The sequence below is a fragment of the Galeopterus variegatus genome, unplaced genomic scaffold, assembly GCF_000696425.1.
Source record: "Galeopterus variegatus unplaced genomic scaffold, G_variegatus-3.0.2 Scaffold13, whole genome shotgun sequence".
NCBI lineage: Eukaryota > Metazoa > Chordata > Mammalia > Dermoptera > Cynocephalidae > Galeopterus > Galeopterus variegatus.
Window position 1 is genome coordinate 1124849 of NW_007726124.1, and position 25510 is coordinate 1150358.

Genomic DNA, 25510 nt, shown 5'->3' on the forward strand with positions numbered 1-25510 from the left:
TAATACCCCGTTTGACTAACATCTCTCTTTTCTCAGTCCATCCCCCACTTCCAGCCTCTGGTAACCAACATTCTACTTTCTATTCCTATGACTTCGATTGTTCCAGATCCCACATAATACCCCGTTTGACTAACATCTCTCTTTTCTCAGTCCATCCCCCACTTCCAGCCTCTGGTAACCAACATTCTACTTTCTATTCCTATGACTTCGATTGTTCCAGATCCCACATAATACCCCGTTTGACTAACATCTCTCTTTTCTCAGTCCATCCCCCACTTCCAGCCTCTGGTAACCAACATTCTACTTTCTATTCCTATGACTTCGATTGTTCCAGATCCCACATAATACCCCGTTTGACTAACATCTCTCTTTTCTCAGTCCATCCCCCACTTCCAGCCTCTGGTAACCAACATTCTACTTTCTATTCCTATGACTTCGATTGTTCCAGATCCCACATAGGACCTATTTTGTTGAGACTCCTAAATGTCAGTATCCGTAGTTCTTTTTTTTTTTTTTTTTTTTTTGGTGAAGGCAGGGGGTGTTTTCCTGGAGAGGAGGCCTCCACTTTCCTGCCTGACATGTGTAAACCTAGCCAATTCGACATCTGGGGGCCTACTGGGGACCTTCCTGGAGGTCTTGCCATTTCAGTGTGGTGTCATCAACCTCCAGTTGGAGGTCAGTTGAGTTGGTTTTCTCTTTTTAGCTTCCCCTGCTTCCCTCTGGAACAACAACAGTAATAACACATATAATGGCTACTATTTATTAAGCACCAACTAGATTAGGCATTGTCCTAAGCAATTAACATGAAGGGTGCCCTTTATTCTTCTCGGTGTCTTTTAATGTCAAAACAAGGTTGAAAGCTACAATGACTGCAGACATTGATTTCTGAAAGCACATGAGTGTTCAACTCTAGCTGTATTTGTATCACCCAAAACAAATTGGAATCTGGTGCAGGTCTACCGCACATACGGTCTTGAGGTTAAACACTAATAGGACTGTCACTAGGGAGGGGGGCTTCTTTAAGGGCTTCTAAAAGGTAACATACAATTTACTAGGTAGCTGGCTCTCTCCCAACTTTCATTCTGAACAGGAATTAGGCCTGGGTTTACATGATCCTCTACTATTTTTTTTAATGAAGAAAGGTGGCTGAGTAAGTTGGATGTGCTTCTTAAGAGTTCCAGTCCTGAGGGATTCACTCTTTTCCACTTAACATCACACATTCATAAGGTACCTTGACAAGGTTGGAGTATACGAGGGTATTTCAAAAAGTTCATGGAAAAAACAATTAAAAGATAATACGTATCTTTCCATGAACTTTCTGAAGTACCGTCATAGGTATCTACAGTCTGTGACTACATGTAAAGACCAATGATGAAATGGGACAACAATTAAGCCTCTGCTGGCTATCCTAGGACTGTTTCTTAAATATTCTGATATTTTCAAGAGGCCATCCAAATATATTTTCTTGAAAGAAACATTTATTTGTGATCTTTATTGGTCAAACAGTTTCAAACAAATCCAGAGAAGGTTTTCACATTTTGAGCCTTTAGTGCAAAGATACTATATATCATGCGGGAAATAAAATGCTTATTCAGTGGAGCGCTCCCCTGATGCATTTAAATATTAGGATGCTCAGGCAGAAGACGGTTTATATGACAGAAATTTGCTCATAAATCTGCTTGAAAAAGGACATGATTTGAACCTCACGTTAAAGTTTTTCACAACATAAATGTGTTTAAACAACTTATTTCAAATTGTCTAACTTCAAAACAAAACACCCCGAGAATCAACTATTTCTTTAAATTAAAAAAAAAATCAATTTATACCCTTCTTAAAAAGAACTCCAACAATTTAATAAGTTCTGCTTCCTTATATACGTATGTACATTTATAACTTAGGTGCTCTCTGCACTGCATACTTTACCCATGCACCAGAGACAGAGGACTGGACTCGAGGCTCTACAGAGGCCTTTCTGAGAAGGCAGTGTAGCTCCTCACCCTGGAGAAAAACAGGGGTGTGTACATCCTGTCAATCTCAAAAGCACTCACGGCAGTCTCGCCAGTTGACCTGGAAAGAAAGCACGCAATTACTAGCACAAAGAAATTTCAGCTCATTTAAAATCTGTGCATGTTTGTAGGGGGACCTAATTTTATGCTGTAGCCTTCTTTATTTTTAATTCATCTCAGTAAATTCCAACTAACATTGGCACATTATAAAAAAGTTTGAAAAACTTAGAAAAGTATCAGGAAAAATAACTCACAATTCCACCACCCAAATATAGCCATATGAAGTACTTTCTTATAGTGTTTCTTGCAAGCACCTCAATCTCTCTATTGAGCTTCACTAAGATCATACTCTTTTAGTAATCCTGTTTTTCATTTAACCTTATGACATATGCATTTCCTCACATCATTAAATATTCTTCAAAAGCCATTTTTAGTAGCTCCATAATATTTTACTGTCCGCTTGTGCTACAATTTACTTAATAATCCCCCTTTTGAAGATTTATGTTGTTTCCAGTATTTTGGCAATTAAAAATAATGTTATATTCTTGATATGTCCTTCAAATTCCTAAGAGTAGAATTTTTAAGTCAAAGGCTATGGACATTTTAAGGAGCCTGTTAAAATGTATTTCAGGGCTAGCCAGTTAGCTCAGTTGGTTAGAGCACAACCTTACAACATCAAGGTCACAGGTTCGGATCCCCAAACAAGCCAGCCACCAAAACCAAAACAAAATGTGTTTAGGAATTACATTCCTAGAATAAGATTTAATATTTTCATATTAAATATTAATATGAAACTATTATTAACAACACCATTATTATAGGCATGGGGAAGGGGAAGCAGATGACAAGTTATGCTACCACAGCCTTTAATTCCTGCCCACCCCGAAAAGAGAGAGAGAGAAAATTCAGGCGACCTTACAAACATTACAAAAAGGTCAATGTGATCACTAGCAGCTATAAATGTTGCCATAAATGTCCTTTTTCTCCCCTAAAAAAATGGTGCTTTTCTAATGGGCTTATAGCTATCTTTCATTTGCTTGGTTCTATTTCTGGGTCTGGTTTCTTTCTTTGAAAAGAGAAGAAATTCTACTGCATCAGATTACAGAGAGAAACAAAAAGGAGACAGCAGGACTAGCAGGTCAAGGTGATAAAGAAAAATGCTCTTTCTCAGTTGTCAGGACCTTCCAAATGAGTGGGAAAAGTTATTTGTAAGGTAGAAATGTGACCTTACATTAAATCTTATGAAAGTTTTTGACAGTGTGGTCAAGGCTGCAAGCAGGATAATGAAAACTGACCTCCTCAAAACTTGTCCTCAGAATTTTGTATTCATTCAGAATAGAGCCCTCAATCACACACCAATATTCTTACAAATCTAACAGCAGCTAACCTTAATAGCCATACAAACTAATATTTCTCTTCCCTAATTCCTTTTTAAATTTTACTTATTTCTGTACTGCTCCTTTCTCACACACACTCGTCAGTTCATTAATTATTTCATACAAGTAAATCCTATCTCATAGAACAAAGAGCTTTAAATAGGAATCACCTAATAGATTTGGCTTTGGAATACATGAGTTTTTTTTATTTGTTTTTTTTTAAGCAGACTTGCTTTCCTAACTACAATTTTATTAAAATCAGTGGGTAATCCCCAAGGATAAACCAAATGGAAATAAAGTAAAAAATGATAATAAGATTGAGCTGTGGGAGAAGAAAAATGACCTGGTACTTTAAAACCACTAATGCACTAACAGCTTACAGCTGACTAAATACCATTCTACTCACGGAATGCTACTTTCATTTACAAAGTGGGGCTTCTAATTCACTTCCTCAGGGGAATGAGACAGTGCTCCGGATGTCTTACTTCCTTGCCCAGGTGTAGTCTTTTTCATTTTGGCCATTTTTTTTGTACGTAGTAGTGTTACACTATGGTTTTGCTTTGTAACGTAATGTTAACTCTGAGAAATTCAAAACATATCTGAGTTTCCTAAGTTGAATATAAAGTATACATTTATACTGAAACCTTGGTATTTTTATTGAATTCACTTACTTGTAAGTAATGTGACAAGAATGATGTATCCAGATGAGTTTGTTAAACCTCTGGTGGCCACTGGAACATAGTTGTAGTCCCACATGAAAACTCTGATCTGCTTCTTGTACGGGGACACGACGAAAATATCTGTATTTGTAGTCAAGTGGTTTCTGCAAAAGAAAAGGTACATGAGCTATATAATAAAACCATACTTCCCTTATATGAGTATAAATATTTACAAGAATATATTATGCAAGAGTGACACGAACCGTAACATAATAAACCTGCACACAATAAAGAGTTGTTTTGGATATCACATGAGAATGCATGAGTACCTTGAAAAATATTAAGTACTCTAAAAATATCATGTTTTTCCCCATCATCATCACCTTAGTTGATCATCATAATAATGCAGTCATGTTTAACACAGAGGGTTATTTCTATCTAATGGCTGAAGAAATGAAGATCCAGGGAGGTCAAATGAGTTAACCAAAGTTACACAGCAGTTTCAGTGACAGGAAGTAAAACTTCTGTCTCCTAACTCTAAGCCTAGTATCTCCTGCTAAAAAACGCTTGGTGTTTAACACAGAGGGTTATTTCTATCTAATGGCTGAAGAAATGAAGATCCAGGGAGGTCAAATGAGTTAACCAAAGTTACACAGCAGTTTCAGTAACAGGAAGTAAAACTTCTGTCTCCTAACTCTAAGCCTAGTATCTCCTGCTAAAAAACGCTTGGGAATTTTTTTTAAGATGGAAAGTGATAAATTTGTAAAGGATGCAGAAAAAGCACAGAGTATAACATCTTTTGCAATAACAGTAAAACAGTCAATGGAGAAATAGATGTGACAAGGTTCATTAGAATCACACTTCTGCAAATACTGCTGCTAAAAACAAAAATGTAAACACTATGGGCGCTTTCATTATATCATATGCTCAAGAGGAAATTGGAAAAAACAGTTTTTCCTCTATAGGAGAGTTCCTAAACTCTCTTATTAGATAAAACTTAAACAACTAGGGCCTCACAATTCCTGTCTTGACCTCAGAAAACTCATGATCACAGTCAAAGGAACGATCTCTGTCCCTCAGACTGCTGCCCCAGATTCCAGGAGCCTACCAGAGAGGTAAAGAGGCCAGCAACAGGTGACAGGACTTGCAGATAAAACCCAGCCCTGTCTCAATACATGATGCTTGGAAAGAGAGGGGATTTCATACAAAGGAAATTTCTTTCAAAAACTATTCATTGTAAAGGCAGTAGGCAAATTTTTATTCCAATTACCTCACAATTGACTTCATTGGATATATTACGGTTTTTAACCAGGATTAAAAAAGTGCATATTGAGAAAGGTTGTGAAAAAAATCAGGTCCTCTGTTAAGAGAATTTAAAGCACTTTAGAAAGTAATAATATCAGTAGTTATATTTGCTTGGCATTTTTTTCCTTTTGTAAGAATAGGAAGGAAACCATCTTACTTTAGCTTATTTCCAGTAGAAATTGAAGTCCTAAGATATCCTTGTGAAAGAATTACCTGTATGAGTTAATTTAGGAAGGAAAAAACCCCAAGATTCAAAATAGGAAGGGCCAAAGAACATATTCAGGTATAATTCTACTAATTATTCCATGGAGATTTTGGATTTCTGTTTTCATGTGCAAAAACATTAGACAAGAAAAGAACACCACCTGGAGAAAAACAAGGTGATCCAATAAAAAAAATAACCACATCTTAGAAATCGCTCCTACTCTCTTCAGAGATCTTCTAGAAGTTAACATACATTTTGTGTAATAGTATAATTAATGAAACAGTATTTTTTTATTCTTTCTAATCAAGAACGCTCGAGTAAATAGGGTACTGAAATAAGAAAAAAACTATTAATTCCACCTTTCATACTCACTTCTTCTTTTTTCTTAGTTATGACAGCAAATACTTTGGTCTGATTGTCTGTATCTTGTGACAAGCGATAATGACCCAGTAGAATTGCGTCAGTTCTAAAAAATAAAAAAATACACTTTAAGTATCTAAGTCTATTAATCAGTTATAATATGTACTTAAGTAACCCAGGACGTAATGAATTACAATAGTATTTCTCAACTCGACTGAAAAGAATCAGCTAGAATGTGAGTAAACCTTGATTCCAGGGCCCCAAAGACTTACTCAAATAGACACTCCAGGCAACGGCCCATGAATTGGTATTTTTCACAAGTGTCCCCCACCCCTATGACTGCCTTTTCAATCATCCAGTATTAAGAAAACACTGGGTAACATTAACCTGCAAGTAACTGTGCGAAATGTGGACTAGATAGAAAGCTATAAAAAATACTACCTGGTATTCCTAGTTCTTAAACGGGAAACAATGGACTGAGGCTCCTCAGGGGTTGTCAACATCATCACATGGCCATCAGGGAAGAATCTTATGTACCTAAGTAAAAAAAAAAAAAAAATCACCAAAACACACCACACATAAAGTAAAAGACATATCCTTATTTATCAGTACCTAAACCTGTTCATAGCTTTGAAACCAAACCTAAAACACGATAGGACAAAGAACTGATAGAACACCATTAAGACAAACTTGACTGAAAACCTATTACTCCAGCAACAAAGAATTAAAGGCGTTTTATTATCCTCCAGGGGGAACTGTTGAACTTAAGCTTTACTCACTGAATAAAAATTAGACATTGCTTGCAATGGTTAACATAAGTCTATTTCTCAAAGATTGTAATATCTGGTGAACAATAAGGTTGAATAAAAGCACAAGCTATTTAAAAAGGCAAATAACTATCCCAAGAGCAAAAGAGAAGAGCTCTAAAATATAAAATAAGGTAGAGGCTAGAAGGAATTATATAACTTATATTAACCTATTGGTTGTATGAGTGCAGTTCCTATGTTGTAACACCGGATGAAAATAACGAGTGCCATTTTGTGGTTAAATCAAAAGCAACAAAGAACAGATGTGGAAGTAACTAATAAACTAATACTCGGAGAGAATTTTCCACTCAGTTTACTACAGTTGTACCTGTAATATTCCACTTGGTGCCAGGCTCTATAGAAACCATCAAGAGACTGTTCCCCTTGACGGATATATGTAGTTTTACTGATATACACTCCTGTTAAAAAAGAAGATTTAAAGAAAAAAAACCTTAAAATTACAATCATATTACACATTTCTAGCTTTATTGTAGTTTCCTTTAATATGTTCCTAGTTCTTAGATCCATTATAGAAAATTAAAACTATGGATTTATCAAAACCAGCATTATGGATCACTATTTCTCCTGAGTTCTAAAGAGTTGAACTTACCATCAAACCTAACACGAGGCCGTTCTAAAAACATCTCTCTCCAGGATGCATACGGAACAAGTTTAATACAGCTTCTGCCCCAAACTTTCAAGCAGGCCAGACGCCATATTTCAGGGTCTCTAGGTAATAAAAGCACAACATCAATAAATATAAAAGGCTAAGTCCCTATACGCAGACATAAGTGTTCTTGCTATCAGCCATCTATTATTCAAGAAGTATTTGTTGAGCACTTGTGAGGCACTGTTCAAGGGCTGGGGAGAGACTTATGGACAAGACAAAGGCCCTGCTCTTTTACTGGTAGGGAAGCAAACTGAGAGAAAAGCTTCAGGTGGTATACTCAGTGCAAAAATCAACCAATAATATGCATGTTCAAAACAACATACTATACCCGACAAATATATACAAGTAAAACAAATAAAAACAAATCAACTGGCAAACAAAGCAGACCAAGCAGACGGGAATAATGGTGGTGAGGAAATAACAAATGTCTCAGATAGGGTGGCTGGGAAAGGCCTCTCTGGGAAGGTGACCATAATGATGAGGAAGAGTATCCCAGGCAGCAGCGACCACAAGGCCCTGAGGTGGGAGTGTGACTGGCAGACTCAACAAAGAGCTGCAGCAAAGTGCGCAAGGTGAGAAGTGGACCATGTGATAGAAGAGGTGGTCAGGGGCAGAGGAGGTCCTGTCTTGTAGGCAGGAAGGGCTACTCAAATCAGATGGATGCCACTGGAGGGTTCTGAGCAAGCTTTATGCTTTCAAAAGATCACTCTGGTGGTTTATGGAGAACATGCATTAGGGATATACAGGAGTGGAAATAGGGAGACCATGTAGGATGCCGCTGCATAATCCAGATCAAGTACAACAGAGACTGAGTCAGAATGGTAGTTGCAAAAGCGGTGAAATTGTCAGACTGGACATAAATTTTGAAGGTGGCACCAAGAAGACTTTGTTATAGAATAAGTGCAAAAAGCTAAGTAAAAGACATACTGAAAACTGACATGATTCTCAAGTTGTCCCTGTAGGTAGATGGTATGATCTCACACTTACCAAAAGACCTCAAGATGCCACGAAAATACTCTTAAACCTGATAAACCAATTCAGTAAAGCTGCAGGATACAAAATCAACACACAAAAATCAGCACCATTTCTATATACCAAAAACAAACTAGCTGAAAAAGTAATCAAGAAAGAAATCCCATTTACAATAGCTACAAAAAAAAAAAAAAAAGTACCTAGGAATAAATTTAACCAAGGAGGTAAACAGTATCTACAATGAAAACTATAAAACAATGATGAAAGAAATTAAAAAGGACACAAAAAAATGGAAAGACATTTCATACTCATGGATTAAAAGAATAAATATTGTTTAAATGACCATACAAAGTGATCTACAGATTCAATGCAATCCCTATCAAAATACCAATGACATTCTTGACAGAAGTAGGAAAAAAAAATCCTAAAATTCATATGAAACCACAAAAGACCCTAAACAGCCAAAGCAATTTGAGTTGTTTAAATGACCATACAAAGTGATCTACAGATTCAATGCAATCCCTATCAAAATACCAATGACATTCTTGACAGAAGTAGGAAAAAAAATCCTAAAATTCATATGAAACCACAAAAGACCCTAAACAGCCAAAGCAATTTGAGCAAAAAGAACACAGCTGGAGGCATCACACTACCTGACTTCAAAATATACCACAAAACTATAGTAACCAAAACAGCGTTGTACTGGCATAAAAACAGACACATGGACCAATGGAACAGAATAGAAAATCTAAAAATAAACCCACATATACACAGCCAACTGATTTTTGACAACAGTACCAGGAACATACACTGGGGAAAGGACATCTTCTTCAATAAATGGTGCTGGGAAAACCTGATATCCATATGCAGAAAAATGAAACTAGACTCCTATGTCTTGCCATATACAAAAATCAACTCAAAATGGTTAAAGTCTTAAATGTAAGAGCTGAAACTATAAAACTACTAGAAGAAAACACAGGGGAAACACTTCAGAATGCTGGTCTGAAGATTTTATGGTTAAGACCTCAAAAGCACCGGCAACAAAAGCAAAGATAGACAAATGGGATTATATCAAACAAAAATCTTCTGTACAGCAAAGGAAATAATCAACAGGATAAAGAGGCAAAGAATGGGAAAAAATATTTGCAGACTTATCATCTGATATAATATACAATGAACTGATTTCAACTCAACAGCAAAAAATCCCAAATAATCTGATTTTAAAAACGGGCAAACAATATGAATAGACATTTCTCAAAAGAAGTTACACAAATGGCCAACAAGTATGTGAAAAAAAGTACTCAACATCCCTAATCATCGGGGAAATGCAAATCAAGACCACAATGAAATATCATCTCACTCCAGGTAGAATGGCTATTATTAGCATGACAGAAAATAAATGCTGATGGATGCAAAGAAAAGGGAACTCTTATACACTGTTGGTAGGAATGTAAATTAGCACAGCCATTATGGAAAACAGTATGAAGATTCCTCAAAGGGCCAAAAATAGAACTACCATATGATCCAGCAATCCCACTACTGGGCATATATCCAAAGGAAATCAGTACGTCAAAGAAATATCTGCATTCCCATGTTTACTGCAGCACTATTCATAATAGCCAAGATAGGAATCAACCTAAGTGTCCATCAACAAATCAATGAATAAAGAAAATGTGTATATATACACAATGGAATACTATTCAGTCATAAAGACAGTGAAATCCTGCCATTCATGGCAACACGAATTAGCCTGGAGGACATTACGTTAAGTGAAATAAGTCAGGCACAGAAAGAGAAATACCACATGTTCTCATTCATATGTGGAAGCTAAAAAAGTTGATCTCACAGCATTAGAGAGTGTAATAGTGGTTACTAGAGGCTGGGGGTGGGTAGGGAGATGTTGGTTAAAGGACACGACATTACAGCTAGATGATAGCAGGAACAAGTTCTAGTGTTCCATAGCACTGTAGGATAACTATAGCAAACAATAATTCATTTCACTTTTTTAAACAGCTAGAAGAGAGAATTTTGAACATTACCAACACAAAGAAATGATAAAGATTTGAGGTGATGGATATGCCAACTACTCTGATTTGATCACTATACACTGTATGCATGCATCAAAATATCACACTGTACCCCCAAAATACATACAATTATGTATTAATTTAAAAAATTAATTTAATTTTAAAAAATGGTCAAAATGGTGTTATGTAAAAACAATTTACATGATTCTGATACAGCTCAAAATATTTTTAACTCCATCCGTAACTTAAAATATTCAGTTTTATTTGTTTTTTTTTTTGTTTGTTTTTCCTTTTTTTTTTTTGTCTTTTTTCATGACCGGCAACAGATTGCAACCCTCAGTGTTGCGCCCGTACCGGACATTTTTCCTTTTTTTTTTTGTCTTTTTTCATGACCGGCAACAGATTGCAACCCTCAGTGTTGCGCCTGTACCGGACCGGGACCAGCAACGGGATCACAACCCTCGGTGTTGCGCCCGCACCTCGCTCAGCCAGTGAGCGGCTGGTCTGTATGTGGGATCCGAACCCTCGGCGGGAGCGCCGCCGCGCTTCCCAAGCGGCGCACTGTAGCAGTGCGCCACCAGGCCGGCCCCAAAATATTCAGTTTTAAAGAAGCAAAAACTACTTATATTGGTGTCAGACTGTAAAACATAAACCCCTGAAGTTTATGTTGAAATATGTAATTAAAATTTTTTCTTTTAACAATTACTTTTAGTTTATGAGGACACAAAATTTTTATTACTGAAAATTTGCTTAACCAATTCCTTCTTTACCATGTATTCTCATTTACAATTAAAAGTTAATGGAATAACAATGCTAGAGACCCCAATTTCAAAAGGTTGGTGGCAATCCACTAGGTGCTTAATAGGTGCTTGTTAAATAGAATCACCAAAGACAGAGGCTTCAAGCAATTCAAATATTTTATGCAAAATCCAAGATTCCAAATGAAATTTAAAAACAATACATATGAATTTTAAGAGCTAAAGTTATAAAAGATTTCTAGATGCTAAGGACTAAGTATATATTTTTATATAAGACACTCAAGATAGACTACTGACCAAATGATTTTATATTAAACTTTGTTTATTCTTCATGGAGTAAGATTTTTAAAGTACAGAATAACTTTTAATGGGCCAAAAGGAAATTCTGGTGTGATCTAAACTTAAATCATAACCTCTTAGTGGGTTCAGAATTAATGTAAAAATGACTTGAATATATTTTTCTAATATAATTCTTCTTTCCAAATCAGCCAAGCTAGCATGCAAACATTATGAAAGTAGTATGTATGACTACCTCCGTTCTACATATTATTCTATATCCTGGAAACCTACCAATTCTAGCCTTTTAAATGCTATATTATTTGAGAAAATCACGTTAAGTATAGCCTAGCAGAACTTCTGTTCATTCTAAGCTGTTACCCAGAAAATCAATCAAATTCTTTTATCAAAATTGGCAAAAGACCATAATCTTTCTTTACACTACTGCCTGAGGCATTTAAAAAAAAAAAAAGGAGTACCTGGCACAGATATAGAATCCTCTGCACACCAGGGACAACTGCTCTAATGACCTGAGGTCTAGTTCACTAGACACCACCCATCGGAAGATGTACATCAGGACTTCCATTGGCAGCACTGCAGAAAAAAATAAAATCCTTCAATGGCTCTTTTACATGTCATTCTACTGTCACAACCACACTCTCAGAGCATTTATATATTCCCAGAAATTATAAATTTATAAGTCATACCTCTCAGTATTGCTCAGAGCTACAACATGAGTGTATTTAACTACCCAATAGTAATTAGTGGTTCCTAACATCAAGACACAAATATCTTTGTTTTTTCAATATAGAATGGATCTGAAATTACTTTTAAAAAGTACCTCTTTCCCTTACAAGATTATTTTATCACCAAGATATATTAAAATAAATGTGTTAGAAAAATAGTACAGCAATTATAACTAAATCTCCCACCATACTCTGAACTAGGGCAGCAATTATCTGGCAAATTATTTGACACTGTAAGTTTGGAAATCTTCAATCTAAGGTTAAAGTATTTCACACTGAGTTATACAAACCAAGAATTCACACCTGATATGTGAGTCTGACTGCTCTCGAGCTCTGGCTGACACAGTTTGAGAACAGATTCCTGAAATGTGAGTTGCTGCTGGAAGTAGGACAAGAGATCTACCATCTTGCTATCATCATCTTCATCATCATCATCTTCAGTGCTGAAAAAAGGAGTGAATAAATTAAGTGCTTCAGTCTACAAACATACGGTTTAGAAAGTGATTTTTCATAGCACTTTCAAATCTGCTTTAGAAAAAGTCACCTAAAAGCAAACTTTCTTACTACATTCTAAAAATGTGATAATAGTTTATCCTGTCTTGCAAAGGAATACCATACCAAGTTTTTCAAAGAGCAAAGCTTCAGTAATCACCACCCAGAAAGAATTAGAATTTTTGGAAACAGGTTTTGAAATTTAGTAATTAGTTTTATTGTAGAGATTTCATGAGTTGGTAAAAAAATTTAAATGATTTGAAAATCTTACGTAAATAAAATTTTTAAGTGGTCTTAATCCATTCTAACTGGATACAAATTAAATATACAGATGTCATCTTACTTACCAGGTGTTCTAACAGATGTGCCTTAACTTACCACCCTACCTTTACAGAGGAAAATATTTAATTAAAAAAAAATCTTAGGGTCCACAAATTATCTATCAGCATACACAAATGTGTAGTTAAGAGTTCTAGAAAAATGTCTACCTTTCCATTTTTGCTAAAGTTAACCTTAAGGATGATCAGACTTACAAAAAGGCTTGGATGAGAATGAAGTTAGAAAACCAGGAAGGGCTTTTTATAACAACAAAAGTCAAGTGTGGTTGAGACTAGATAGGCTCAATGGCTATTCTATATTTTACAGAGGAAGGTAATAAAACAGCAAAGAAACTTTTAGGGCTTATCAGATCTGGCAAGAAAAAAATGACTGTATCTTTAAAAAACTTTCATAGCATCTGGGTTTGTATAAAAGGATGGGAGAGAAAAGAAATACTTTGTTTTAAAACAAACTTTCTTAACACCTGGCACCTGTTTATAAAACTGGCTACGAGCTGGGTCTAAATGACTCTACCCCAATTGTTTTTTTCCTACTCGAATTTAAAGGTTTAGAAAAAGCCCAAATGATGCATTTTAAGTACAAACTACTTCACACCATTAAACTCTAATTTGGTGAATGGTATTAACTGAAAAGTTTAAAAATGCTAATTAATACTGACTTTACTGAAATATTTTTAAAACAGTAAAGGCCCCTTAGATGTTCAGAATCTTGTAGAGCATTTGATGTAAACATGCACGGGCACCCCACGTTCCTTGGCTATTGACTAATGTAACTGTGCATGTGCACCCAGATGTCCTAGATTATGGACTTAAGTATAAAGGACGAGTGGCTCTGATCCAAGGGGCCCTCCACCCCCACAATGCCGCTACTGCTGCTGGAGGCTGTTGCTGCCAGGACCCTCCGAAAGGCCGCTGCCGCTGGACCTGTAAGCCACTGCTGCCATTGCTGAGGACTGAGCTCATGTCGTCTGCCAACGGCTCCCAGGATCTTTCCCAATTACCTAGTGTGGACCTACGTGTGAAGGGTTTGTGACCCAGTCTGTACAACAGGCTTGAAGGGTCTGTGAGCCCTAGCCCTATCAATACACTTATCCAAAGCTTAAGTGTTAATACCATATGCAGTTAAAAAACACTGGCAATAAGCATATATTATTAATAAAGGTAACTTCATTATTTCATGACAGAAGCAATATAATAGCTAATATCTCATTACCAAAACTATTTTTCTATGTATTGACCACTTTCAACTTGACATTCTCATGGGTACAGACTCTCTTCCTTTCTAATATCAGCAGACTGGGCTTCTGGGGCTAGGATTAAGCCAAAACAATTTTATTATTGCAAATAGCTTCAAAAGTATTGGCTTAAAAGTATGTTCTCTTGATCTTTGTCCATATAAAACCATCAGTGCTAAGTCACGACTTTGCAAGAGGCAACTATGCAATAACACATGCTTTCTTTTAGTAATGCTGACATCCTACACCTGTGATTCTGAACAAATGTCATTTTAAAGTTTTAATAATGTTCTACCTATATACATTAAGATAATAAAGTCAACATTCTCCTTATAAAATTAAAAACCTCTTTTAAAAATGTAAAGTTAAGTACATACAAAAGGAGAGAGACTAGAGCAATGACATCCCACGTACCCATCACCCATTTCAACCATAATTAACATTGTTACCTTTGGCCTAATTAGTTTAATACTTTCTACTTCAAATAGATTTCAGAAAGTTGAAATGTCTTTTAATTTACTCCTAGTAATCACACTGCTTTTATAAAGGAAAACTTTTTCATCATCTTATTTTTATCTCTATTTAAAATGTGCATTTCTATATTTTAATCTTAAAATTTCCCGAATTAAAAAATTTCTACAACTTCATAAACAAGGATATTATTAAAGACTATATAACTTAACAGAGTTACCACCATCTTCTTATGTTAAGAGTCAACAGGGCAAAGACGCTTAACTTTAACAAAGTCTATGCATTACTGTCTGTCAAATTATATACGCACTAGCTGTTTCCAACGCCATCACCATCTGGAGACCGGGTATAAGTAATCTTGAATTCTATATCAGGTACAAGTTGCATAGCCCTACGATAAAACTTGATGGCTAAAAAAAGAAATAAAGCTAAATTAGCTATGACCACACATTTCTATCATTTCCTTTGGTTACTCTTAACTGTGGTTTAATTTGGTAACTTTCTTTACAAACACCCAAATTCCCCTTCTCTACATGCAACAGTAGTTCAGTGAACAAACTTATTTCCAAACCTTACTGCTCCAAAACTTGCTTCTAAAGCTAACGTATTATAGAAACTTAAGATGCTGTATTTTACTCAACTTTTAGTCCTTCCCATCTTTTTCCTCACCCTCTTATGCATCTTCAGAAGTGAGCTTATGTGCTGTCTTTAAGCTCTGAAAATGCAACTGCTATAGCTCCAAGAAAAACACTTCTAAGCAAACTTTTCTTTCTATAGGACACAGAGTTGAGGAAAAGCAAATGCTTTCTAGGGGGCGGAATAAAAAGAATTTTGTTATTCTTCAAATTCAACTTCCTTTAGCCCAGCTGCCTCTAATTTAGCTAAATAACCTTTAACACCTGTTTTTTTTTTTTTGTCTTTTGTCTTTTTTCCGTGTCCGGCAACGGATTGCAACCCTCAGTCCTCTAATTTAGCTAAATAACCTTTAACACCTGTTTTTAAAAATATCTCCTGGCCAGGTGATTTAAGGCTGTAACAGTCAATGGCCACCGCACTTCCCAAGCGGCGCACTACAGCAGTGCGCCACCGGGCCGGCCCTTTAACACCTGTTTTTAAAAATATCTCCTGGCCAGGTGATTTAAGGCTGTAACAGTCAATCTCTCTCCACAGAGATGTACCAACAGAACTTTGGGCTGTTCAGGCTGACCAGTTCTTTTTCCTTGGATGAAGTCTATTCAATTCAGTATATTTTGCTATGTTCTATTATTCTGGGTGAATTACCACACACTAACTGGAGATGGGAATCCAAACTAATGAAGACTGCACAGGGACTTGACCAATTGGGCCCTTTTAAAGTCTAAGTAAAAATATCACTAGAAGAATCTTGCAGATAAATGCAATAACTCTGAATAATGCTATTCTGGGGGCATTTTCAAATGATTCAAGCACAAGCATTTTTCCCATGCCCCAATTATTATCTTTACCATCACAAAATGAAGGCATAATTACAAACTTAATAAGATAAACAGTCCTATCACTTTGTTACTTACACATTTTTATTGGGTTAATAAAAGACAAAGCTGAAGCACATTCCTTTTGGTAAAATGTAAATTAGAACTTAGAAAACATCTATATGTTCCTCAATTTATTCTTTATGTTCCCTGCCTCTGAAGTAATTTTCACCTATAAAAAAAAGAGTATCCTATTTTAAAATGAATAACAATTTAACTTTATTAATGAAGAACTAATAAATACAAAAACTAAATGAAGAAAAATGTTATTTTATTCATCCTACCAATATGATGATGTTTCCCAGCAATATTTTTATTTCCAAAAAATATTGCTGGGAAACATAATATTGTATTATGCTCTAATATTGTATTCCTGATTGCTCCAGCAACATTTTTTGGAGCACTTTCAGGTTATGTAGAAATGCAATTTCTATTTTTGAACTTTTAAAAAACAATTTCAAATAAAGGGAGACTGATATTCTATACCAAATTTGTTCTAGCTGAAAAAAAAAAAAAAAAAGGTCAGTAACAAGAGTTGTTATCCAGACATGTCATGACAATATGATCCAGTGCCCTGAGTTTTTACCTTCATAGAGAGCTCCATTTTGTTCTTCTTCTACTGCTTTTAGAAAGAGTTTTCGAGCCTATAAAAATAAAAAGTGAAACAATTTTTAAAAACCTGTATTAAAAATGAGTATGAATGGTAGGAGAGACTTTTTCACAAATGGTACTGGAACAACTGAACACCATAGACAAAATAATAAATCTTGACCTCATACCTTACATAAAAATTAACTCAAAATAGATCATGGACTTAAATGTAAAATATAAAGCCTATAAAACTTTTAGAGGAAAAACAAAACAAAAAACAAACAAAAAAACTCCTAGGACTAAGCAAGGAGTTTTTATATTTGACACCAAAAGCACAATCCATAAAATAAAAAGTTGATAAATTGAACCTCATCAAAATTAAAAACTTTTGCTTTGCAAAATGCCCTATTAAGAGGATAAAAAGAGAAGCTACAAACCGGGAGAAAATATTTACAAGCCATACATTCAAAGGACCTGTATCTAGAATACATAAAGAACTCTCAAACCTAGCAGTGAAAACATAAGCAATCCAATTAGAAAAGACATGAGCAGATATTTCACAGAGAAGATATACAGGTGGGAAATAAGCATATGAAAAGATATACAACATCATTAGCCATTAGAAAAATGCAAATTAAAATCACAATGAGATATCACTGCACGCCTATTAGAATGGCTAAAATTAAAAAGTAGTTACAACACCAAATGCTGGTGAGGATACAGAGAAACTGGATCACTCATAGGTTGCTGGAAGGAACATAATATGGTACAGACACTCTGGAAAACGGTTTGGCAATGTATCTTAAAACCAAATGTGTACTTAGCATAGAACCTAGCAATTTCACTCTTGGGCATTTATCCCAGAGAAATGAAAATTTATGTTCATGCACAAACCTGCACACAAATATCCATAGCAGCTCTGTTCATAGCAGCCAAAAATTGGAAACAACTCAAATGTCCTTCTACTGGTCAATGGTTAAATAAACTCAGGTACATATACACCATTCAATACTACTCTGCAATAAAAAGGAACAAACTACTGACAAACAGGACTTGCATGGATCTCAAGGGAATTATGCTGAGTAAAAAAAGTCAGTCTCAAAAGGTAACATACTGTATGATTCCATTTATACAACATTCTTAGAAAATCGAAATTATAAAAATAGAAAACATATCAGTGGTTGCCAGTGGTTAGGAATGGCTGGGGAAGAAGGGGGAAGGGAGAGAATAACTATAAAGATGTAGCATGAGGGAGCCTTGTGGTGACGAAATTGTCCTGTATCTTGATTGCAGAGGTAGTTACACATGTAATAAAATTGCTTAGGACTATCTATACAGATACAGAGAGATGTTTTTTTTTTTTTTTTTTTTTTTTTTTTTTTTTTTTTTTTTTTTTTTTTTTTTTTTTTTTTTTTTTTTAAAGATGACCGGTAAGGGGATATTAACCCTTGACTTGGTGTTGTCAGCACCACGTTCTCCCAAGTGAGCTAACCGGCCATCCCCATATAGGGATCCAAAACCATGGCCTTGGTGTTATCAACACCACACTCTCCCAAGTGAGCCACGGGCTGGCCCAGAGATAAGTGTTTGTAAACCCAGGAAATGTGAATAAGCTCTGTGGATTGTACCAATATCTATTTCCTATTTTGATATTGTACTATAGTTATGCAAGATGATACCATCAGAGGCGGCCAGATGAAGGATGCATTGGACTTCCCTCTATCTGTGAACCTGCAATTATTTCAAAATAGAAATTAAAACAAAAACAACTACGGAAGACTTTATTCATAGGGTAATGTCAACTAGTGACTAATTGTCTGTAAACGAAACTTCAATCTGATGGTGTTAAGATGATAGCCTCTATGGAAGAGGCAAATAAGGCAAAAGTGAGCTGATGAGCTATGCCTACTCCATGTGAGTAAGTACCAGGAGAGGTGACAGCACTCAAAGTGTTTTCAGTGTTCTTTCAAAATTTTCCATGATAAAGAAATGATTAATGCATCACTGTAACTTGATTAACTCAAAATATAACAAAATACTTCATTAAGAACTTTGAACAATTTTTTTTTTCCTTTTGGCTTTCTATTAATAAATTCAGAGGCAACAGTATCTTAGAGACGAAGTGAATCTCAGGGTCTATAAGTTAACAAAAGACAGTTCTATGAAGACAGTACACCCATAACAAAAGAAGCCATGTGGAGTGGTGGTACCATCTGAAGTACCCAGAAGTATTAGTGAGGAATATATAAACTGGTATAATAGCCAAAATTTTTCTATGAGGACAATTGTTTTATTTTACAAGTTATATGCTATGTCACCAGAGTACAGGTATAATGATTACCTACTCATGCCACTGAAAATTTCTATGTGCCCCCCCAAAAAAAGGTAATTTGTTACAATGTCTATAATACTTAACTTTTCTTCTTTTGCCAGTTCTTGTTTTCCTTTGGTATCTGCTGCTTTCAGTAAAGAGCCTCTTGCTGCTCTGCAAGATCGAGTTTCTAAATTGCTAGAGCCTACACCAGGAGCAAGTTCAAACATCCACTGAGCTCGAAACATCTGGAGTTGTGCCTAAGGGGAGAAAAGTATTTAAGGATCCATCAAGGAAGGGTAGCTTAGCTCTGGAACAGCTTATCAATATATCCAACATCTATTTCCATGTATATACTTATTTTCAAAGACCAGAAAACACTGTCTTTTAATTTACTAAATTAATACCCATTAAACGTCTATTATCTTTTAAAATAATTTTCTGCTTAAAACTTTAAAGAATCATGAAAATTAGCCTAAAATAGGTCTTTTTATATAGCAAAAGTCTAATGGTATTGCTGAAACAAATTTTAATTAAAATTCCAAATGTAAGCCATCACTTAGGGACTGAACTTAAAATTTCTAATAATTTGTTAATGAATGCATCATCTTGTAGACATTAAGAACACTGCTCAAAAATTCTGTAGGCGAACCTAAAGTCTTTCTTTCAATAAACATTTTGTATTTCAACAAGGAAATATTTTTTCTAATACATATAATTAAAAAAAAATTAAAACAAAGAAAAAGTAAAGTCCTCCTGAATGGTGGTCTTGATGTGCTGCCCAGATTCCCCCTCATGAATAAAAACTTTGTTACCTCAACTGCTGGGAGTACTACCTGAAAACAGCCCTGAGTTGTCAGCCCTTTTGGCTATTGTCTCAACAAGCTCACCCCACCTTCCCAATCCCCACCCAATGACTGAACAATGGCTGATAAAGACCTCTCTCACTGCAACTCAGGCCAGCTCTGAAAGGTATTCCATCTTCAGAATTCTGGAGGGATTGGCTAAGGCAGTCCATTAAGACTGCACTGAAGCTGGACTTCTCTCCCTGCTCACTCCTGCTTCCCTTCCTTCCTCCCTTCCATGAGCACTGATCCCAAGAGAGTTTTCTAAAGAGGATCTCTAATAAACCAAATAGAATCCAAGCTGGGATATCCCTCCTCCCAAAGATGGCCATTGCTAATAGAACTGTATATATTATTCCTGGTTTCCTTCTTTTTAAAGATACATGTTTAAAAATATTTAAGCATAAGATATATGTTTTTAAAATTTTTCTTTAAATTCTGTTTTCTGTACACTCTTTTGGTTCTCACACTCCTATTTCTAACGTGTTGCACATATTTCTCTGACCTACAGAATCTTTAGCAGCATTCATTATTTACTAGACAACGCATCTCAAATAAACAAGTATTATAAATCTTATAAATTTGGTGAGATGCACTTATCCAATTACAGTGACGTTTTTCCTATTTCAAAACAGAGATTTACCTCTTCCTTTTAAAGGGCTGCAGTTTAGTTCACAGTATGGACGCATTACTAATTAACACGAATCATGGATATTTAGATTGTATGACATTTTTCCATATAAACAATGCTATAATAAACATCTTTGCACATGCATATTTATTCACTTCCCCCATTGTTTCCTTAGGATTAATTTCCTGGAAGTACAATTGCTGTATCAAAGGAAATGCATGTTTTTCATTTTGATCCATATTGTTAGTTTGTCCTCCAGAAAAGTTGTAGCAATTTACACTTTCATGTACTTTGGGTGAGTGTTCTCACAGCCTGGTCAGCAATGGGCATTATTCACCAATCTGATTAAATTATTAATGAGACTAATTATCTCTTCAAATGTTTGATGGCCATGTATATTATTTTTCCCATTAACTGCCCATTTATATCTACCCTGTGCTCCACTTACTAATTTATGAGAGCTCTATATACCAAGTATATCAATCTTCTGCCCATATGTGGTAAATAGTTTTCTGACTGACTATCTCTCATTTCTGGTGCCTTTTGTTATTTGCACATTTTAAACTTTTAAGCAGTCAAACCTGTCAATCTTTTTCTTTAAGTTATGGGTTTTGAGTCATGCTTAAGCCTTAGTTTGAATATTTTAAACCCATATATTGAACTACATAGCCGCAAATATTGCTATTTCTTTTTACGGAAATGAAACCCATAACATAGTTTAAGTATTCTACAAACCAGTACGAAAATACAGTTAATGTAAACAAGAACCTACAAATCTCCAACTTCAACTTATGTATGGGAAGTAATGGAATAAGAATTATATATACAATTAAAGAAACATGCCTGCAGATCTGTTTCAGCAGAGCTTTCATTTTCACCATCCTCTCCTGCTCTGACAGTATCAGAATGACAATCTTCCTCAGCTTCTGCCTGAGGAAAAAAATCCAAATAACATTAGAAGTATACAAGCACTAGTTTCCCTTTGTAATCTGTATCTCCTAGTCAGCTATTTAAGCACCATAAAGTCAACACTTTTTGTGAAGCCCACTTTGAGCACCAAGGCTGTAGGGTGCATTTGGAGTCTATTTCTACCCCCCCCCCAAAATGTGAAAAGCATATCCTCTACTCTGAACCACAGTATTAATATCACCATGAATCTTAACATTTTCCTACAAAATTTAACAGCAATTCCATTCATCCAAAAAGCAATCTAATTATATCGAAAATAACAATTCAAGTCCATTACTATTCATAAACGATTTGATACGATTAATGTAATTGGGTAAATGAAGCAAATTCCTCCTTATACATCATGTAACTATTTACTGACAATCTACAATAAATATGTTTTTTTCTTAGAAAAAGATGAAATAAAATAGGATATTTTTAGTTTTCTCTTTTAGTTCTACAATAAAGTGTTTTATGAGAAAAATATTTAAATATATACAAAGGAGAACAGTGTAATTAATCCCCAAGTACTCATGACCCGACTTCAATAATTATCAATGTAAAAAAATAATTCCTTAATATCAAATAGCAAGTCACAGTAATATTTCTCAAAATGTCATATGTAAAATACATATTTTAGTTTGTGAAATCCAAATATAAATGAAGTCCACATATTGCAATTGGTTGGTATGTCTCAATGCTTGGAATCCTCTCCTCTCACTCTTTTTCTTATAATTTGTTTGTAATGAAACTGGGTCATTTTTCTGTAGGGTCTAGATTTTGCTGAAGTGTCGGTAAATATGTTCCTTTGCTCTCTTACTTTCTGTAAACTGTAGTTGGATCTAGAGAGGCTTGGTTAGATTCTGGTAAGATTTTTTCTGGCAAGACTACCTCTTAGGTGGTGGTGTGTTTTCCATCAGGAAGAGAAGTGTTCTGAAATGCAGCTGACAAAGTACTTCGGCAGATGTTCCAAATATAAATGAACCTAACTGAGGCAAAAAAAACCACCCAAATAATTTTAGTGTCCATAAACTTCGGCAAACAGCAAAACAGAAAATACTATAATGTTTCAGGCCAATGAAATATAGAGTTGCTTCTCTAGGTATCTTCTTCACAGGTAAGTTTAATGATACCAATCAGATAAAATTTGATAGTTTATTTTTTTTTTAATTCTGTAGAATAAACAACTCCACTGGGCTCCAGTTAAAATGTTTTTGTAGGTAGTTAAAAAGAATAACTTTGCTTCAGAAAATAACATTTAGTTGTAATACAGAGTTCAGCAAATAGTTTTTGTTTCATGAATCACTTAAAAGACTATAGAAAGGGGCCGGCCCGTGGCTCCCTTGGGAGAGTGTGATGCTGATAACACCAAGGCCACGGGTTCAGATCCCTATATAGGGATGGCCGGTTAGCTCACTTGGGAGAATGTGGTGCTAACACCACCAAGTCAAGGGTTAAGATCCCCTTACCAATCATCTTTTAAAAAAAAAAAAAAAAAACATAGAAAGATGTCCCTTCTTTTACACGTCTGGCATGTTGTTAAACACGCTCAATGTGAATATGACTTCTGTTTATTATTAATATTTAAAATGTGGTAGGAAAGCTCATTAGTCAAAGACTTGTAACTGAATACTTTTGTAAAGAAGCACCTTCTATTTTTAAAATTGTGAATCCAATTTTATAAAGCTGGACTGGAATTACTGTGTATGGCTTGGGGCTTGATAAGGTCTCAGGTCAGATTCCTTCCATTTTATCCTTTTATTCTCAACAAACGTTTGCAAAATTAAACTTAATCCTACTTTCCAGTGAAAACGAAATGTTGCTTCAGTTCAGTCTGTTAGCTAACAGACCTATTAGCAAATGGAACTTGCTCAACATTTAATATTTTCAATCCTATAAAGAAATGTGGTGATCAGGGAAATGACTCTAAAGTTTAGCTAGAAATAATAAAACCAATTTAATTTCACTAGTTCCAATATAAGTTTTACAATTGCAAATTTTCACTGTAAGTTATTTCCAGGGGAAAAAAAATGTTTATATTAACACAGATCATTGGACACAGCAACCAAATATACTTGCACTATATTACATTTAAGCCTTACTTTCTATCTTATCTCTGGCAACCAGACTTAAAACAGAGGTACCTTTAAGATCCAAACTAGTTAGCATAAGGTAAAACATTCAGCATACTAAAGAATAAGCCGATGAAGAAGTATACAAGAGGCCAAGATAAATTTACAGAAAATGGAAAATTTAAGCATTAATGTTTTGTCAAATACATCTTTTAAAGTCCCTTTAAGTTGGAAGCTGCTGTGGATTGGTTGAAATGTGTCCCCTAAATTTCATATATTAGAAGCTTAATTTCCATTTTAACTGTTGAGGGTGGAAAATCCTACTACGGTAATTGAAGGTGGGGCCTTAAAGAGGTGATTAGATTGTAGGACCATGCCATAGTGAATGGGTTAAAAATGGTGGTCATAGGTGTGATTTGGAGGGTTTTAAGAAGAGAGTGAACAGCCTCTGAGTTAAACTGATAAAAATCTAGTATTGTATCAACACCATGCCAGGCTGATAATAGGAGCTCAAAAAAAATTGGTTGAATTAATAAAATGTCATGTGTATATGTAATGAATATCTTAAGGATGAGGAATGGACACAGCAATTTTTTCTTCCCTGAGCTGTATTATAATAGAGTTCTATCCATTACTTGATTTTGATAGTATGATCACAAAAAAACTATCAGATTTGGGTATTACCACATTTAGTCAACTCAAATACGACCTGAAATAAGTAGGCCTTCGGTTGCCACCCAGAGGTTTTCACTTTATTTTTCATAAGAGTTCGCCCTAAATGTCACCTTTCAATTAAGTAGTTCATATATTTGAGTAGCTCATCTTCATCATTTTGTTTCACAGGTGGAATAATGAAATATAAAGGTTAAGTGCTTAATCCCGTTCACAGAACTACTGAAAGTTTACAGGCAGAGTCAATTTGTGCTTTTTTCTACCCTCCAGGTTAATTTCATAAAATTCATTCACTCAGGCATCCAATTATTCAATAAATATTTGAGAGTCTTCTATAAGACAATTTAGTATTATTTCATCCTCAATTAATTCAGCCCTAGCCAGAGATTAATCTCTCAGATGCACTATTCGAAGCCCAACAAAGGCAAAGGACAGAGACTACATATTCTAGTGTGCAACAGTCCCATGGAATTTGTGCTGTCAACTTCTGCAGCTTAGCTGTCCCTTCAGACTGCACAGAAGCTGCTCAGGCCCTTGCTGCCATGAAGTGAGACTCGATCCCTCCAACCCCTCTCCGCCAGGACCAGGACCGCCTGCCAACTTCCTACCCAGGGCACTGACGCCTCGCGGGCAGGTGCGTCCTAAACCCAAGGCTTCCTAAGGGGTGGGAACGTCTCTCTGTGGGCCCGGCTTTCCAGAAGAGGTGCAATCAACAAGTGTCTCTGTTTGCAAGGGCTCACTCCCGAATTCAGATGCTGCGACAGCTCACCCCAACCTACACTAACTGCTTTTGATAAAATCCCTCTAAGGGGCTAGATTCGTTCAACCTCCTCAGTAAGCCGAGAAAGGGCACTTTTTTCGGGCCGTCTTGCAACCCTCTTCTTTTCTCACCGAGTCCGACTGCGGGGTTCGGCAAGAAAGAACCCTGGGGAGCTGTCAGGGCTGGCATCCCTTCCACTCTCTCTCAGGCCAGGGCTCCTGAGGCTGCCATGCAACTCCCGCTCCTCCGAGTCTCCCCTACCCGCTCCCTTGGGCCCCCACCCCCAGGCCTGGCCGTTCCCCGCCCTGCAGTGTCCCCTAGAAACCCCCCTTCCCAGGTTACCATGCTGGCGGGGCTGCCGGCCGCGGTCTAGGGGCTCTCCGAACCCCCTCTGCACCGTCCTCCGAGGAGGGGTGGTGGGTGTCCGGGTGTCTACTCCTGCCTGTCTGCTGCAGCGGGACTTAGCA

The 25510-nt window shown here is 36.0% G+C and overlaps 1 protein-coding gene across 1 annotated transcript; it reads right to left on the reverse strand.

The window, feature by feature from the left end:
• Window positions 1–1458: 1458 nt before the first annotated feature.
• Window positions 1459–25510, reverse strand: FBXO9 (F-box protein 9). Its single transcript, XM_008593258.1, has 13 exons — window positions 25386–25510; window positions 21432–21521; window positions 19220–19372; window positions 16800–16857; window positions 15013–15112; window positions 12470–12609; window positions 11900–12014; window positions 7328–7446; window positions 7046–7136; window positions 6353–6448; window positions 5924–6017; window positions 4054–4205; window positions 1459–2067 (listed from the first exon to the last, which is right to left on the reverse strand). The coding sequence occupies exons 1-13, from the start codon at window positions 25386–25388 to the stop codon at window positions 1959–1961; spliced, it is 1320 nt and encodes a 439-aa protein (XP_008591480.1). The 5' UTR covers window positions 25389–25510; the 3' UTR covers window positions 1459–1958.